The sequence below is a fragment of the Athene noctua genome, chromosome 8 (genome assembly GCF_965140245.1).
Source record: "Athene noctua chromosome 8, bAthNoc1.hap1.1, whole genome shotgun sequence".
NCBI classification, from domain to species: Eukaryota; Metazoa; Chordata; class Aves; order Strigiformes; family Strigidae; genus Athene; species Athene noctua.
Window position 1 is genome coordinate 15,356,001 of NC_134044.1, and position 16,290 is coordinate 15,372,290.

The window sequence follows — 16,290 nt, forward strand, 5'->3', positions numbered from 1 at the left end:
GAAGAAGGCTCTAGTTTGGCACTCGGAGGACCGTAACATGCAAGGGTAACCCATACACCTGTAGGAGTGACTCACGTTGGAGCTGGTTTGTGGAGGACTCTCTCATGTGAGAGGGACACTATGCTGGAGCAGGGGAGGGTTTCCAGAAGTTCCACACCCCACCCCCAAGCTGGAGGAAGCAGTAACACTGACCGCACCCCCCCATTCCTTGCCCCCCTGCGCTGCTGGGGGCAGGTAGAGATCTGAGTCCAGGAAGAAGGTGTTTGAGATGTGGTATCTGTTAAGTGGTGGTGGTGTTAGTGTCTGTATTGAATTTATGTTCTTTTTTTCTCCTCCTAACGAATCTGTGTTTTGTCTGTGCCTTAAAGGATGACATAATTCTTCCACGTCCTTATCTCAAGTTCCTGGAACTTTTTCTTTCCTCCTCCTCCACACTCGGATGGGGGGAGGGTGCAGGGGGAAGCGAGCAGTCTTTGCTAACTTTCCCCTTCCCAGTGCTGTGGGGGAATGAGCAGACACATTGTGCTCAGTTGCCCTCTGAGCTCAAACCATGACACACAATCACAGCACTAGGTCAAATAAAATGCCCAATTAACCTATCGCTTGTCTCAGTAGCTAACAGTGTAAGCATGAAGTAATGCTTCCCTCCCCACTACACCATCCCAAGGTCCAACAGTTCAGAGATTCATAGAGTCAAAGACAGTGAACTCTAGTTTACTGCTTTTATTCTAATAAAGGACTACTTCCACTGTCATGCAAACTGAGCCAGAATAAGTTAATTTCCTCCTAGATCTGACATAGCTAGGTAAACACAGATAAAGCAGAGGGACACTGACATGAGGCAAAGCTACTGATTCAAAGGTATTCAACACATTGTGAGATTAGTTTTGGACCAGCACCTGAGGCTTCACTTGGGCAAAAGGAGTCTTGTAAAAACTTTCATTGTTTTTTCAATGGGGAACAGTATTTCACCTTAGTTCAAAATACTTCACTGCTCAAAGGCAGGAAAACAGTAACTCATTTGCATTTAATGTCATAATATTATAAAGTCACAGTTTTCTTCACTGAAATAAGTTTATATAACCACCAAAGTCTCCACCACTGTGCTTTAAATGGGCAAGCAGCATTAATCCAAATGTCAAACTTTTTTAAAATGTCTTCAGTATAGGGAAGTAGGGATTTTTACTGCATTATCTGAAGCTCAAATACTCTAGCAGAATGTAACAGAACTCAGACAGAATGACAGGCCTTTGCATAAGATCAAACAGGCAGCTGGTAATAAAAAAAGACCAATCACTGCGCTGCCCTATCTGCTCAGTATTGTCTTTTCCCAGCATCACTTGTACAGATATAATTTCTGTGAACACATGGAGAACAATGAAGTAGCCAACTGTATTGCATGCAGTATGTATAAGAGTCCGTAATTATGTAACCATGTTGAAGATTAACATACATTCCCCCCCACTACCCCAACCCTATTTCTCACAATTCCCGATTGTTCTGCTACTTCACTGATGATTGCACAAAGCTATTCTAAAGATGCCAACTACTCAATCAGTAGAATACCTTTAGTTCCTTATGGATGTGCCAGTCACTAATTTAAAATTTTACTGAATAGCATGAATAAGCAATTTTAGATACCTTACTAGACTAACAAAGCTAGTATAGCATTCTAAGATATTTTTGTTCAGCTGTCGATATCAGCTATATAAGGAACAAACCAAGTGCAAGCATTTTTCTCATGCCCTTTGAAGACTGGTGTTACCATGAAAATCCTCAGAGACAGATCAGCAGAAAAGAAAGAAGAATTGAAGAGACTTTGCTGCATCAGTAAATCTAGCTTCCTGTTACTTAAGGCAGACACACTGTAATATCATTTATAAACTTACCACATACTTGGAAAACTCTAAGGACAGCCTTGTGCAAAATTTTTATGGGAATTGTGGATATAATGGCACTGTGGTGAATACTGTGAGAATAAGAATTTATACAGGGCAGGATAAAGATTAACATCACACAAGTCATGGTATATCTTTCCAGTATAAGATATATTTAGCAGCTTACAAATTATTGCATGTTTTCTTTGGCACTTCTGTACTACCAGAAAAATAACAGCCCCAAATACTAACATATAATACACAAATATAATACAGAAACCCAATCAGGGTCTACACTGAAATACTGAAATGCCATGCTACATCATAAATATAGAGCTATAAATAAAATATTCCCCTTTCATGCACAGCTTGCTTTACATTAAGAGTACTTTACTTCAATTTTATTTTTGCCTTATTACATCAATATCTCTTCTTTCACAGCTTTGTAATAATCTATTATTCAAAGCTTTTTTCCTTGATGGAAAACTCCACAACTTCCACCCCACAGTTTAAAAACTTGTTTGGTATCGTATCATACACCTATGACAGATTTCAATTCGTTGGAGCTATTTAATAAAACTAAATATTAAATTCAAAAAACGACAATCTGAAGATATGATAGGGAAGATAAATTCAGTTTTACAACTGAAATCCTTTTGTAATATCACCATCTAGTGGTCAAACTTGGTAGCAGTATCTTGCTTCCACTACAAAGCCAATTCAGTTTGATTCCATTTTATATCATACCTCGAGGAATGTTGCACTAATCACGAGTTTCTATAAAGAATTTGGAAACCTCACACTGAAGAATTTTTGGTACTAAGCTGCCTACCTACCCAAAAATATTCTTTAAAATGTTTGGGACAGAATATTTGTGAAGGATTTGAAGTTGGGCCATTTTTTACTACCTCTTCATGACTCCCTAACACTGAACATTAAAAAAACCAACAAACAACCTGTTCTACAGAATTAGAGTTCTACTTTACACAGTATTAAATAGGGAACAGAGGACATGAAATCTCCTGGGTCAAGTTTACTACCTTGATGCTCAAGACATATATAAAGTAGACATTTCTTCTTATACTGACAAAGCTCCGCCCTAAGATAAAACCTGTAAGCCCTGCCTCATGTTTAAATCAGTACAGCTAGCATCAGTCATTGCAAACATGCAACATCTTAATTGAACCTGAATCTGAGGTAGCCCACCCCTCTGTCAAAAAGGTAAACCACTTTGGGTTACTACAGTACTTAATGTGGGATATTTGGTAAATATTAGTCACATACTCATCCTCTAAAAATCTGGGATACACATTTGTGTTTTTGGTCATTGAAAGCTGCTCTTTGAAAGCCACCCACCTGTCCAAGCAAGTTGTAAAAGCTACTTTAAGTCCTAGAAAATTTGAAAGCTTCTGTCACGAACAAAATGCAAACTAGTTAAAGCCAGGTATCACACTTCTTCACTATCTTGTACTCATGTTCTTTATTATTGCTCTGGATTGCAGAGGGCTTATTATAACGAAAGTATTCCTCAAAATCAGATTCTACCGCCCTCTGCAGTATTTTTTAAAAAGCAGCATATGATCGTGAAAGCACTGTCTACATTTGTTCTTCAAACTAATAATTCGTATTTGAAACTTCAAGAGTATTTAACATTTATATTTTTTAAGAAAACAAGCTTTACTTATTATTTTATTACAGTAATAAATACAACATCCTCTATTACATTTAGTTTCCTTCAGTAAATGTATTATTGAACAAAACTAATCAAGATCTTGTATATTAGCCAAGACCTGGTCTCTACACAGAGCACCAAGCCAACCTACCAAATAAGTTACACAAAGCACTAACTCAGAGCTGCTGTTGCTAAACTGATGTTCAGCATGAGCTATGCCAAAACTATGAACATCTTGCAGGTCATCAGGCCAAAAGAAGAGAGGACCAGCTATGCTAATAATACAGTAGCAACCATGGCTTTTTTCTAAGATACTTAAGTTCCAGTTTTAACAGCATTTACTCCAATAACTTTAGCAAAACATCTCCTGACCAAAAAGAAATCATGAGCTCAAAGGCATTTAACTCTAATATGTCCCATAAAGAGTCCCAGGGCCTATGAAACTATGGATGCACCCTCCTCTCCAAACACCTTCATACCTCAAACTCTGATTATAAACAATTTATGCAAAAAAATTAACAACTTCTGAAGAGAAACAAGTCAGCAGCCAACAAGTTCCACAAAATGCTGGTAAACAACTGAAACCTGGAGAACTGACCCCAGCTTTCAGATGAATAAAGCTCAGAAAAATTTCGCTTCTACCATACATTGCTTTGAAATTAGTCACCTGAAAATAATCAGGTGTATGGTATAAATGGCAACATGAATTGCATGATGGTTTTTCTCTTAGACACATTCTTTCCTACCAAGTGATTTCCCAGCACTCACCAATTTAAAAAAGAGACTAGTAACCCTCCTCAGAGACCTAAGATACCAAGTATTGTGAAAAGGCCTCATGATATTTTGTGATTATACACTGCTTAACTCTATTTCCAGAACAGCATAAATGAGCAGTGGTTTCTTTCTTCCAAAACAGTGCAAGAGTTGTATACTTAACACACCCCAAGAAAACTAAAAATTTTCAGCTTAGATGACATCTGAGCAGAAGAAACCACAGTACAATCATTCATATCTATTTCTGTAAAAGCATTTTGTGTTTTACATCAGTATCTTTACAGAAAGTTACAGTAGTTTGATAGAGCTACAGATAATTAAGGGTCCCACATTACACTCCAAATACAAGCCTCACTTGTTTGTGAAGACTGCCTGGTAGAATCTCTGTAAGGTTGAGATCACTGGCACTGTAGAGAGGTAAGAAATTAAGTCATCTTCTACAGAATGTTAACATTATCAATATCAAATCCTCATTTCTTTATTTCTGTAGTTGGATATTTGCAAAAATAATCTGAAATAAATTCAAACACAAGAAATATTCTGAGTAGTCTGGTTTTCCTTAGATGCAGGAAGCCAGAAAGAAACCAAGCTAATTACAGCCCTTTGAACAGTCTCAAGTAGAATGAAATAACACTTCATCAGTTCCAAGAAGCAGACTTTCTGTCTCACTACCCATTCTAGAATTTTATTTTTTATTTCTATGAATTTATGGATTGTGAAATACATCATACTTGATGACTTACTACAGACAGCTTTACAGTTTGCCTCTGCCTTTTTGATCCCTTTATGCTTTCTGAAACGCAAGACTAACTGCATTATGAATTAGGAAAAGCTTGTGAATAAACAGATTTGACAAAGCCCCCAGAGGCAGAAGATTTTTTTTCCCTAATGGTTGCCCACAAAATATGTTGCATTACTTTCTGAATACCAATAAATTCAGGCAATCAGACACGTGAAAGTATGTCGCTGTGTGTCTACCTTCATAAGCAACCAAAGATTAAAGTCTTAACCATTCTCAAAATGGAAGGTTTATAATATTAGTATTCTAGAAGGCTCTTCAGAGGTTAATATAGCCCACTTGAAAAAGATTATTCATTAGGGCTTAAACAATTCAGCTTGTCTAGCTACTGAAGACTATGGAAACACACAGAGTTCATTATGGAGTTACAAATAAAAATAAATAACTGTGTTCAATACTAACATACACATTTTAAAAATCCTAGAAAAGCTGGAACCCAATCACTAAACACACTTGTCCACTACAGTTGGCTCCACTATAGAATCCTTACAAGTCAGTTATAAAGAGCTGATACATTTAGTAAGATTTTTCTTCATAATAAAAATCTGGGAGTGTAACTAGGTTCAAACCAACTTAGTTTCTTAAAATATAGTGGCACTTGTTATTGTGTAGTACACTGCCACTTCAGTCACACAGCATACTAAGACACACCAACAATTCATGCTAAAAATATACCAAGCTATAGGCCTACCACAATGTAAGCCCAGCTCATCATTCTAAAGCCCAAATATTCACAAGTATCAAATCATTTCTCCCCTTTTTCCTCAAAACAAGCCATAAAGACTCAGAGGTGTTATAAAAAATATCGTTTCGTCTGGTACACTAAAATATTAAGCTATTAAGAAAATGATTAAGCTACATCTCCCTGCTAACCCAGTAAATAAAACTGCCTGCTACAACCCACTCCCAAATCTCACACTTGGTTTGCCTTCTTAATTTTTAGATCTGTTTTGAAGTTACTAGACCTGTCCTGAAAATAATGGTGCTGTATGTTGAAAAACTCCATATATATATATTATGCTTGGCTTATTACATTTTCCACATATGTTCTCAATTAAAATATTTACTAGAAACAAACTCAGAATTGATTCTACAGGATTCTGACAGAAAACCCAAAACATAACTGACAGTAGAAACTGTAGTGACCCTCAAAACAACACCTGAGATCTTAAGATCCCTACATTTGTTATCTGGACATTTTACTATCATGCATGTTTAGTAAGAACGTGTGGAAGTAAATCAACGCCTTAATGGCTACAAATGACCTGCTACAAATGAGCAGTTCCATAATAAAACAGAAGCAGGTGTATCACATGCATTGTTTTCCCCCAGTGATTATAACCCTGAAGAGTATATCAAAACAGTTCACTCAATTTTTTAATGCCTACCTTTACTGGAGAAATATGAGAATGGGAAACAAATCCATGGACATTCTCAATCTGTGACAGATTCTTCTCCGATACATGAACCAGCTCTGGACCCGTCACCTCATTGGTAATGTGTGGAGAGCTGTGTTCCTGTGGAGGTGTATCTTCATCCTGGTAGCGGTATTTCTGAAGAAAACAATTATAGAAAAAGATCAGTCCACCAAAGAATGAAAAGATTATCCAGAAAACCTAAGTCAGACTGAAATAGTTATTTGTCTGATTCTGCTGACTTCAAGGTAATGAAATCTATAAATAGAAGTTTTAACTAGTATTTTCATTTTGAAGACTGATCCTGTCTAAAAACATTCCAGCCTTTTTAGTCTCAGCTAAAACTACTGCAAAGTTACCTAATTCTCTTTTGCCTATTTACATATAGGAATATGTCCTGAAACCCTTTTCTGAAAAACTTTTCCCTTGACTGTTTTTTCTTATAAACATTTTCGCACTACATAATTCACTAATAGCAGAAACCCTCAGCACTAACTGGATTTATCACTTTGTCCTTCCTTTAAAAACAATCAGCCTCAAAAGCTTTTTTTCATACTTCCAATTTAACACATCTGCCAAAAGCATTTTCTGTCAGCTAAAGAGCTTCAGCTTTTATACTAGGGTATCAATATAGCAATTCACTACTGCTAACTTCATTATGAAACAATGTGATTTTGCTACTAGACAGATTAAGCTTCCCCAACAAGTAAATCATCCAACAGATACACAAGACATTATGCAGTCTCTGTCTTATTAATTTGCATTCAATTTAAAAAAACAGAACCTATTAGGCACCAGGGATGCGTTCTACTCAGACTGTCCTGTATCCACACCTGCAGATCCCTACTAAAAGGTATTCATGAAATCAGAAGCATACATAATATTGACCTGTTCTCCAGACTGAAGAGTTAACTGCTCATCCAGCACCTCCAAATTCCAAAGCTAACATGGACTCACATTACAAACATACTTAAATATAAGCTTCACCCCAGTTTCACCTTTGCAGTCTCAACCAGTTCTGAGGCATTTTAGGTAGTCTATGCATTTTATTGCTGGTTAAAACTAAAGCTGAAGTCAAGCAACTTCTTTCTAGCAGGGTTTATTGTGTCCTTAAGATGCATCACAATATTTTATAACCAAATTCACTTTCACACACTACTAGTGTACTTCAGAGCACACACACAGTTTTTACTAGTTTACAAAGCATGTCCTTGTGTTTTTTTAAACAGAATTCTAAGATCTACATAACACAATTTAAGTAAAAAGTAATTATGTTCTTGGTAAGTCATTTATACATCACAATCCAGTAGATCACTGCGAGCAACCCACCTGTCTATGTCTATAAGCACATGAACACTACACCAAGACAATACGTGAAAAAGAGTGTATAACAACTAACTGTTTTAACAGTTACATACAAGTATGATTTCAGGCTACCAAAGTTCCATGCTCTTCACAGAAAAGTCCTACGATATAAGAAAGTTATAAAGTCTACAGGATAAACTACAAAGTAACTGCTGGAAATGATCCATCAGTTACCAGCTGCTGTAATGCTTAACCCATTTATTTCCTACGCACCCAATTCTGAGTGCTTGTCTTACAGAAAGACTTAATTTTTTGTCTGTTCAGCAAAAAATAATCTCTAGGCATGGACAAACAGGACAGCTAAACTCCTAACAGGAACATATTGCTCTTCCCTGTCTCCCAAACCTTGAGGATGATACCATATCCACTTCCTTTCTTTGGTTCTGGCACTCAAATCAGCAGAAAATTACCCACTTTCTTCTCCTGTAGGGGGTTAATACTTGTACTGGATTACTGATCCTGATTCAGGAAGGGACTCAAAGAATACCAGAGACAGTGCAAAAGGAGAGAGGAAATCAAGGACAGGATCCCTCTCTCCTGGAAGCCATACATCAGGCTACTCTGCCTTCTGTAGACTCACCATATAGCAATACTGCAGTTTTGCCAGCAAAGAAGTGGTTCAGTGGGGCAGCTGAAGTCACATAACTGACTTGTGCTGAAAGATAAAGGATTTGTTTGCTCTTCTCTTCCATATGCCACATTGTTCTGCCAACAGTAAGATTCCTTGGGAGACAAGCTAAGTTCCCTTACTAACTTAGAAGGAATACTTGTGGCTTTACACTTCCATCACCCCACTGCACCTTACCCAGTCACAGCCTGCCCTACGGTACACCATCCCCACCCCTGCCTCCAAACCCCCAAGCAACAGCAACAAACCCACACCCAACCACACACATACAGGCAGACACTACAGATGTACAGTTTCTTTTAGCCTGTAACTGGTGAGATGTCGGAAAGGTTTGAAGTAATAACCCTGATTTATTTTTGTACTTAAAAATCTTTATCCGCCCTACTCAAGTGTTCATTGTTGAGACCATACAAGATCAAGATCTACTATAAAAGTTACACTTTTGAAGTATTAGAAATTACAGAGTAGAAGCAATACAAGTATATTTTCTCTAAAAATACCAGTGATAAGCAGAGAAGCACAAGGCAGAAAAAATAACTCCAAAGAAAAAAAGCAAGAGCATTAAGACTTCTGATTTTACAACAACCAACCTCCAAACATTTCCATACCTTCTCCTTTGCTGGATGGCAAAGAAAAGGTGAATGTTGGTAGTTGTGAAAAACTGCAATGATTACTCAAAAAGCCCTAATTTTTCACATCTTTATCTGTGAGGTTTCATAAGACGACCAAGCCAACTTAATAGCTCAGTACTAGCAGAAGAAAAAAGGTTTTTTGCTTTCCTTTCCCTGCAGCAGTGAGATGCTAGATTGCTTGGGCTGACTCCTGCCATTCATTTATTTTCTGAGACTGACTTGTTTTTAACTTATCAAAACAAAACCCTGAAAGGAGTTGACATTAAGTCTCTAGAGCAGCCATGTTAAACATCAGAAACAGGGAAGAATTATCATTTAAAGAACAGTATTGGCCAAAAATACAAGTGAACATTATCAGAGCATAAATAAGATCACATTGGAAGTTAGGGAAAACAAACATTAAAGCTTCAAGAAGCATAGAAAATCTCGCAACATCAGAGAAAGTAGGAATTCTGCTAGCTTAAAAGGAGCCTGCTCTGCTGGTAAAAGCAATATTTGGCTGGACTTGTGATCCAAACTGTCCCTGCCAGATCTGAAGCTTCAATTTGACTATGAAATACAGGAAAATGGGACCTGAAAGTGGATTAAGTTCCCAGATCACCTCAGACAAGACCCTGTGGAAATCTAGAAGTGGATCACTCCAGTTTAATTACCAAAAAAAAAAAGTCACAGGTCAATTAAAATTAACTTCCTTTACAGAACAGTCAGTACCTTTAGGCAAAGCACAGAACTACCTTGATTTTCTTCCTTAAACTAGACACATTAATTAGAAACAGGTATTTGGACATGCCTGAGTGTAAACAGGCCCTAGATTTCACTAAGAAACATACTTTTACATTATACAGTCTATCAGTGCTTATGGTAACGTTGTGTGTATGAAGTTTTTAATAGATCAGTATGCCATTATTTCGATTAAAATAACAAAATGTTGTGGTAAATGATTCTCTCCCATATGAGGCACTGTCAAGGGCTATAAGCTTCTCAAAAAAACATCTTAAATGTGAACTACTAATTGGATTTTGATGCAAAATTAAAGATTAACTTCATTATTTGCAAAATATTTCTCATCTTGAAACTACAAAAAAACCCCACCAGAATCCATGTTTAAAATACACCAACTGAAATACTTATAGGATAATGTTTCAAAGTGCATACAGAAGACAAGGACATGCAATGCATGAAAATATAATATCCACAATACTTCTTATTCTGAAAGGTACCACACTATCCTTACCTCGCAGAAATTACTTTCGAGCACAGTATTTCAAGTAAAGCAAATTACTGTATCTTCTAACTGCTAATTCTCTGCCAAAGTTGAAGTGTTTTGTACTACTGTACTACACACAGAGTATCACCTCTCAAATACTATGTCTCTTGACTGAGGTAGTGCATTCAAGTGATCTGGCACCAGAGCGCCACCATTCAAAATTGTCCATTCCTTTCCTCTCTCAGGAGCTGCCATCCCCTGAACAAGAATTCAGTCAACTGCTTCCACCATACCGACCTAATTCAGCTGCCACATATGAAGTAAAAATCCCATGCAAATTACTTTCTGTAGGAGTCTAAAGATACAATTTCATAGTACGGCTTGGCTCACTCAGATGGCAGCTACCGTCCAGAGGAGCAAGACACATTCAATTCCTCTTGGTCAAGCTGTACAACTGTGCCTCCCTGCCCCTAGCAAACACCTGACTTCAGATGGTGAGCAAGCTTAGCAAGCTAATCCAGAAGAACATTTGTTCCCTCTTCCAGCAATATTAAATTTTCTTTAATTCCCTAAAACATCTCACAACACGATGAGACATGCAGCAGTGCTGGCTTAATAGGGAAAAAAGCAGGTAGCACCAACCCATCTCATAGTGGCTACCAGAAGACCATTTCTCTGCTTACAACCAAGAGAATCCAAACCTGCACCCAAATCTAGGCTCCAAGGAGACCCTAGTTTAGAAGAGCCAGCCAAGCAATGGGCAAGAGAAATCAAAGGAAAGAAAAAAGGGCAGGTGTGGCAAAGCAGCTCTGAACTTGCAGACAAGACTGCCTCAGCTGCACATCTTCGAACTTTTCCAGCACTCACTTTGGTAGTAGCCAAGCTAACTATTTGTTAAGCAGCTTTATGGACTGCTGTATAAATCATAATCATAATTTAAAGTCCAAAACAACCAAGTGCAAAACATTTAACACAGTTCTGATGGAGATGCTGTCCCAAAGGATTCAACTGCAGGTATACAGGTGGGTCAAGATTAATTGAAAACATTTCTCTTCTGAGGCAACATAGTTAAGATTTACTGGTGAAAACTACTGAAAAACACATTTAACTTTAATAAACTAGTGTTAGTTTACCTGAGAAGAAGGTCCAAATACACCATGGTGAAATCATTCATTGTATTAATTGTTCAGGCCCACAGCCTCCCTGCTTCTGTTCCCAGGACTAGCAGAGCTGAACAAAAATAAGGACGAACAAAGTATCTGCAACAATGTGCAGGACAATCAAGGATTCTACAGACATAGCACCATTTTTTCTGAATACAGATCACCTGGTTCACAGAAAAAGCACAGAAAAGCTTTGGAAAACTCGTTCTAAAAAAAGGCTCACTTAAGACTGCCTAAGATCTCATCTGTATTTTAAAAAGAAGATGCTTCAAAGATATTCTCATACGTCATCTATCCTCTAGAGGTAAACTGTGGGTTTATATATTTTTTAAAGATGCTCTAATGAGAAATCTTACTAAAACAGAAATGAAACTATTTAAAGAACACTAAGCAATCCCATGCTAAACTGGTGACCCATATCCACAACAGCATGCAGTGCTGTTATTCCAGAGATTCAAGCCATACAGAATGCCATGTTTATGGACAGAAAATTAATTGCACACAAATGCCCTTAACTACCAGACAACTTAGTGACAAAATGCAAGGCAGCAGTAACTACAGTTCTCTTCAAAATGGGATGTGTATCAATGCAATTCATATTAGAGACATACACACCAAACCATTATCTTCAGTAAAAACAAATTTGAAAACACAGTAATTTATCTTCTCTACACACACAAAAAAAAAATCATTGCTAACCAGCTTTGAGGTAAGAGTGAAAGGGTGCTTAAAAAACAATAACCTTCGCAAGTTGACATTCCTATACTCATTTCCTCTAACCCTCCCCACACAGCAATATGCTCCCAAATTACTGCACACTTCGAACAACAAAAACTACAAAAAAAAACCAAGAAAACACACAGCCTGACTTTTACACTCTGTCCCTGAGTAAGTTTTAATTTTCTATGTAAAAGTCCAACCAATGTTTTGAAAGAGGCTATGAATAAGTGAGGACTTCAGTAAGTAAAACTAATCATTTGATTCCAATGTATGGAAGCTCAAAAGGTCAGACCTCTGGTGCAGCATGAGCAGGCAGCATAATAAAACAAAGTGGCTTTAGACCATTTGCACCCGACTCCAAGTTTACTTGTCCTTGTTCAGTCACTGCTCCAACTTTAGAAGTTAAACTAAATCTGAAAGGACCCTTCAAAAGATCATTTCAGCAACTGATAATGTTGGGAAACACTGACATTCAACATCTCCACTGTGACATAGAAGAACTAGGATGCAATATGTCAAAAGCAGATGAGTAGAAAAATCAAAATACCCACAGTTCTCCTCACATCTCCCCAAAAAACAACTTGCACAACTCTGACATCCAGATACAATTCAGCAGAAAATAAGCTCCAACAACTCTTAACAACAAAAGCAACAACGCAGTCAAGTTTTGCATAATCTTGCTAAAGCAGAACTAATTCATAACTAACAGTATATTAAGATGCTCATGCATGTTGTACAAAAGTTCCGGGTAGTCTAGTCAAAGCGCTAAACTAGAAATTAGTGCTTAGAAAAATAACTGCCTTCATGGAGTAAATGAGAAGAATGCAAAACAAAATGTATGCTCCACTATTGGAGTACTGAAGTTAAACACTGAAAGCCTTCCTTTGTAAAAAACAAGAAAATTACAAGAGCCAAACAGTCCCTTTGCAAGCAAACAGCAGTTCAGACTGAAAAGCTGAAAGCCTGTGAAACTTCAGTAATGTAAAAGATGGTATGTGTGTGTGTATTTTCAGAACTTCTTCACTGATCATGGAATGGGACATTCAGCATTATTTTCAGTTTAGGTCTCAACATATAACAAACTGAATGACTTGAAATATTAGAACAGGTGTTTTAATCTTTGGGTTTGTTTTCTTTAAACAAAGTTCAGTACTTTGAGTAACTTAACCACTTCCTTCTTAAATAAAAGCACCAAGTTTTCTTTTAATAATTAGAACTAACAAAAAGGGCATTTCACTCTCCTTGGACAGCTTCAGTTTGACATTGTCTCTTGGATATAACTGCTTATAATGTGTTTATTTAGGTCACAGTGTTCCATCATATGTCAAAATGCACAGCTAGTATTAAATGTATTTATGTAATGCTTCATGTCATGAATATCCAGAAATGATACAATTTCCCATACATGTATACGTTCACAAAAATACCAGAAATATTCATAGTGAAGTTTACCCGTTCCAGAATGCTGAGGAAAAGAAACCAAAAGGAAGAACAGTCTGATTGTGAATGTTCTTTTCATGTGGTCAAAAAATAAAGGAAAACGTAAAACACTTTCATAGGATTACTTGTATAAGATGAATTGTTTTTTTATGTAAAGAACCTTTATCCTGTATTACTGTTCCACAGTCATTTAAATATTGACTTTTTCAGTATTCAAACACTATCAGAGGACAAGAGTATTTTATTTTTAGTGCAATACAACGCTGCAACTTTTCTTCAAAAATTAACAAGTGCCTGATGCAAATTTTATCTGCACTACGAGCAGGTCACCAACTATTCAAACCTAAATCCTTCAGTTCGTTTGGGATGTAGACAGTATAGAGCACCCACTCTGTGTTAACAGCAGTATGTGTTTATTTGAAGATAATTAAAGCCTCTGCATAGTCTGAGATTTTAAAACTCAACACTGCTAAATTAATTGCACTCAAGAAACCTCTGGTCTGCAAGGTCTTCTTACTATTGTACAGCCAGACGACATTAAAAAAAGAGAATCAGAAAGAATTTCTGCCGGCGGGGGTTTGTAGGAGATGCTCCCCCGTCCGGCCCGGCCCCAGCAGCGCCCTCCGCCGGGCGGGCCCCGCGCAGAGCCGCGCAGCCCCGCGCAGGGGGCCGGGGCGCGGTAAACTGGCGTTCATGCCTTCCGACAGACAAAAGGAGCCACAGACGCGTGAGTGCAGCAGAAAATGCCGCCATCGCTCAGATCCGACACAAAATGCCCAAAGTGAATTCCGTTTGTGGGATATTTTTAGTTCGGTCTTAAAGTGAACAGCATCTCTCCCCTGCAGTTCAACCGGCAAAATTAAAACCAAGATAGCCATTTCGTTCTATGGCTTTCTTCCCAAGTTTAGTATTTAAACATGAGAATGTCTTATAAATAAAAAGGAGGTATGCAGCTCCACAAAAAGAAGGAAAGAAATCTTAATTTCATAGCAAATAGTTTCCAAATTGCATAAATACATACATATGTACTTTAAAGAGAAAAATGCTTTGGACACATGAAAGATAAGTGGATTCAAAACAAGCCAGATTCTTCCCTCCTGGAAGCATTCAACTAAGTTTCATCATGAATCATTCACACTATCAAAAGATCCACAAAAATTTAGACTCCTCCCTCCCAACCTCGGTGACATTTCTTCAACATGAACATTTTGTGATACATATCTCTCTAAAAATGCACCACACATGCATATATATGTATGCATACATATATGTATACATGTGTGTGCACACACACAACTGTTCCCAATTTAAAAAACCTAGTTCAATTATTTTGTTAAAAATAACATACACTGACTTGGAAACACCAAATATGCAAAATAAGTTTTGCAGAGAAAGATTTCTGAATCTGTCTCAAAGTAACTTCACACACATATCCCTTTAATTTCAAGGAGGCTTTCCAGTACTTAGTGTTCTCATCATATACTTCACCTCGTGCATTAATCCTACTGAAGAAAATATTTTTGACACAACACTGAATATGTTCTGTTTACTATTCTGAGGATTACCAAATTAGATATGTTTTATTACCTAAATAGTTGATATAGTCTTAAAAATGACTAAATGCCTGAGGGCACTGTTAAACTCAAACCTGCCACTAACAATTGCTTCCATCAATATGATGTCAAGAGGCATTTCCAGCCCTGCATCTCAGTGCAAGTCTCCTGTGTATTTAATTCTCTACAGCTGAAGAAAATAAAAGCCAAGTGCAATAAACTGATTACATGATGATTAATGCTGATTAACAGAGAATGACGACATTTTACATGCGTCATTCAGTAAATCCAAAATGTTGTTCAAAGGGATCTTTAAACAGTAGGCATGATAATTCATTACTTCTGTCACATCAAGAGCTCCAAAAATCAAGGAAGGCATGGAACAAAATGCACACTATTTAATCAGAAATTTAAGGTACAGTTACATTAGACATAATGGCAATCATTCATCAAATGCAGCTTACATTTCCAGGAAAGTCCTTTTATAGACCCACCTTACATCCAAACATTAAAGATATTGTGTTGTTGGTACATGCTACTTTACAGTGGCATAGCATCGGAGAAAAACAATCCAAGTTTTTTATGCTAGGAGACATTTTTTCAGACCCTGTGCACTTCAATCGATCCGTGACTGAGATTCCAGAAAAATGCCTCTGTAAGCGCTGCTTGCTGCCTGTCTTTGACATTTAATCTAGGTCCATAGTGTTCAAAAATAAGCCTTTATATAGATAGGTTGAATCCTTCAGGAAGAATTTTGCTTGAGAAACGTAAGAGCCCAGATTTTTAAAAAAAGGCAAAGAAAAAATCCTGTGTCCATTTTTAAATTTTTCAAGTCAGCTTTATATTTAATTACGTTAGCATCAGCTTGAAGTGACAACTGTCTCGTGGCCCAAAGTAATACTCGGATCCTCTCAGGCAGAACCCAGGGTTAGATCCACCAAGGCAGCTCCACCTGCTGCAGTGTAAGGGCTGCTATCTCCTCCATGAAAACAGAAGCAACTCCAGCAGAGCCACTATGCTCAGTGTGTGCTGCCTGCTTAGGGGA

The 16,290-nt window shown here is 37.4% G+C and overlaps 1 protein-coding gene across 21 annotated transcripts in view; it reads right to left on the reverse strand.

The window, feature by feature from the left end:
- DLG1 (discs large MAGUK scaffold protein 1) overlaps positions 1 to 16,290 on the reverse strand; it is a 170,355-nt gene that overhangs the window by 106,307 nt on the left and 47,758 nt on the right. For 18 of the 21 annotated variants that reach the window (XM_074912557.1, XM_074912554.1, XM_074912553.1 and 15 more), the window contains one exon: positions 6,511 to 6,675. In XM_074912557.1, the coding sequence (XP_074768658.1) occupies positions 6,511 to 6,675 (165 nt within the window). Of the gene's footprint in view, positions 1 to 6,510; positions 6,676 to 15,739; positions 16,215 to 16,290 lie in introns of those variants that run through there. The other 3 variants (XM_074912560.1, XM_074912564.1, XM_074912568.1) reach the window with 3 other exon arrangements.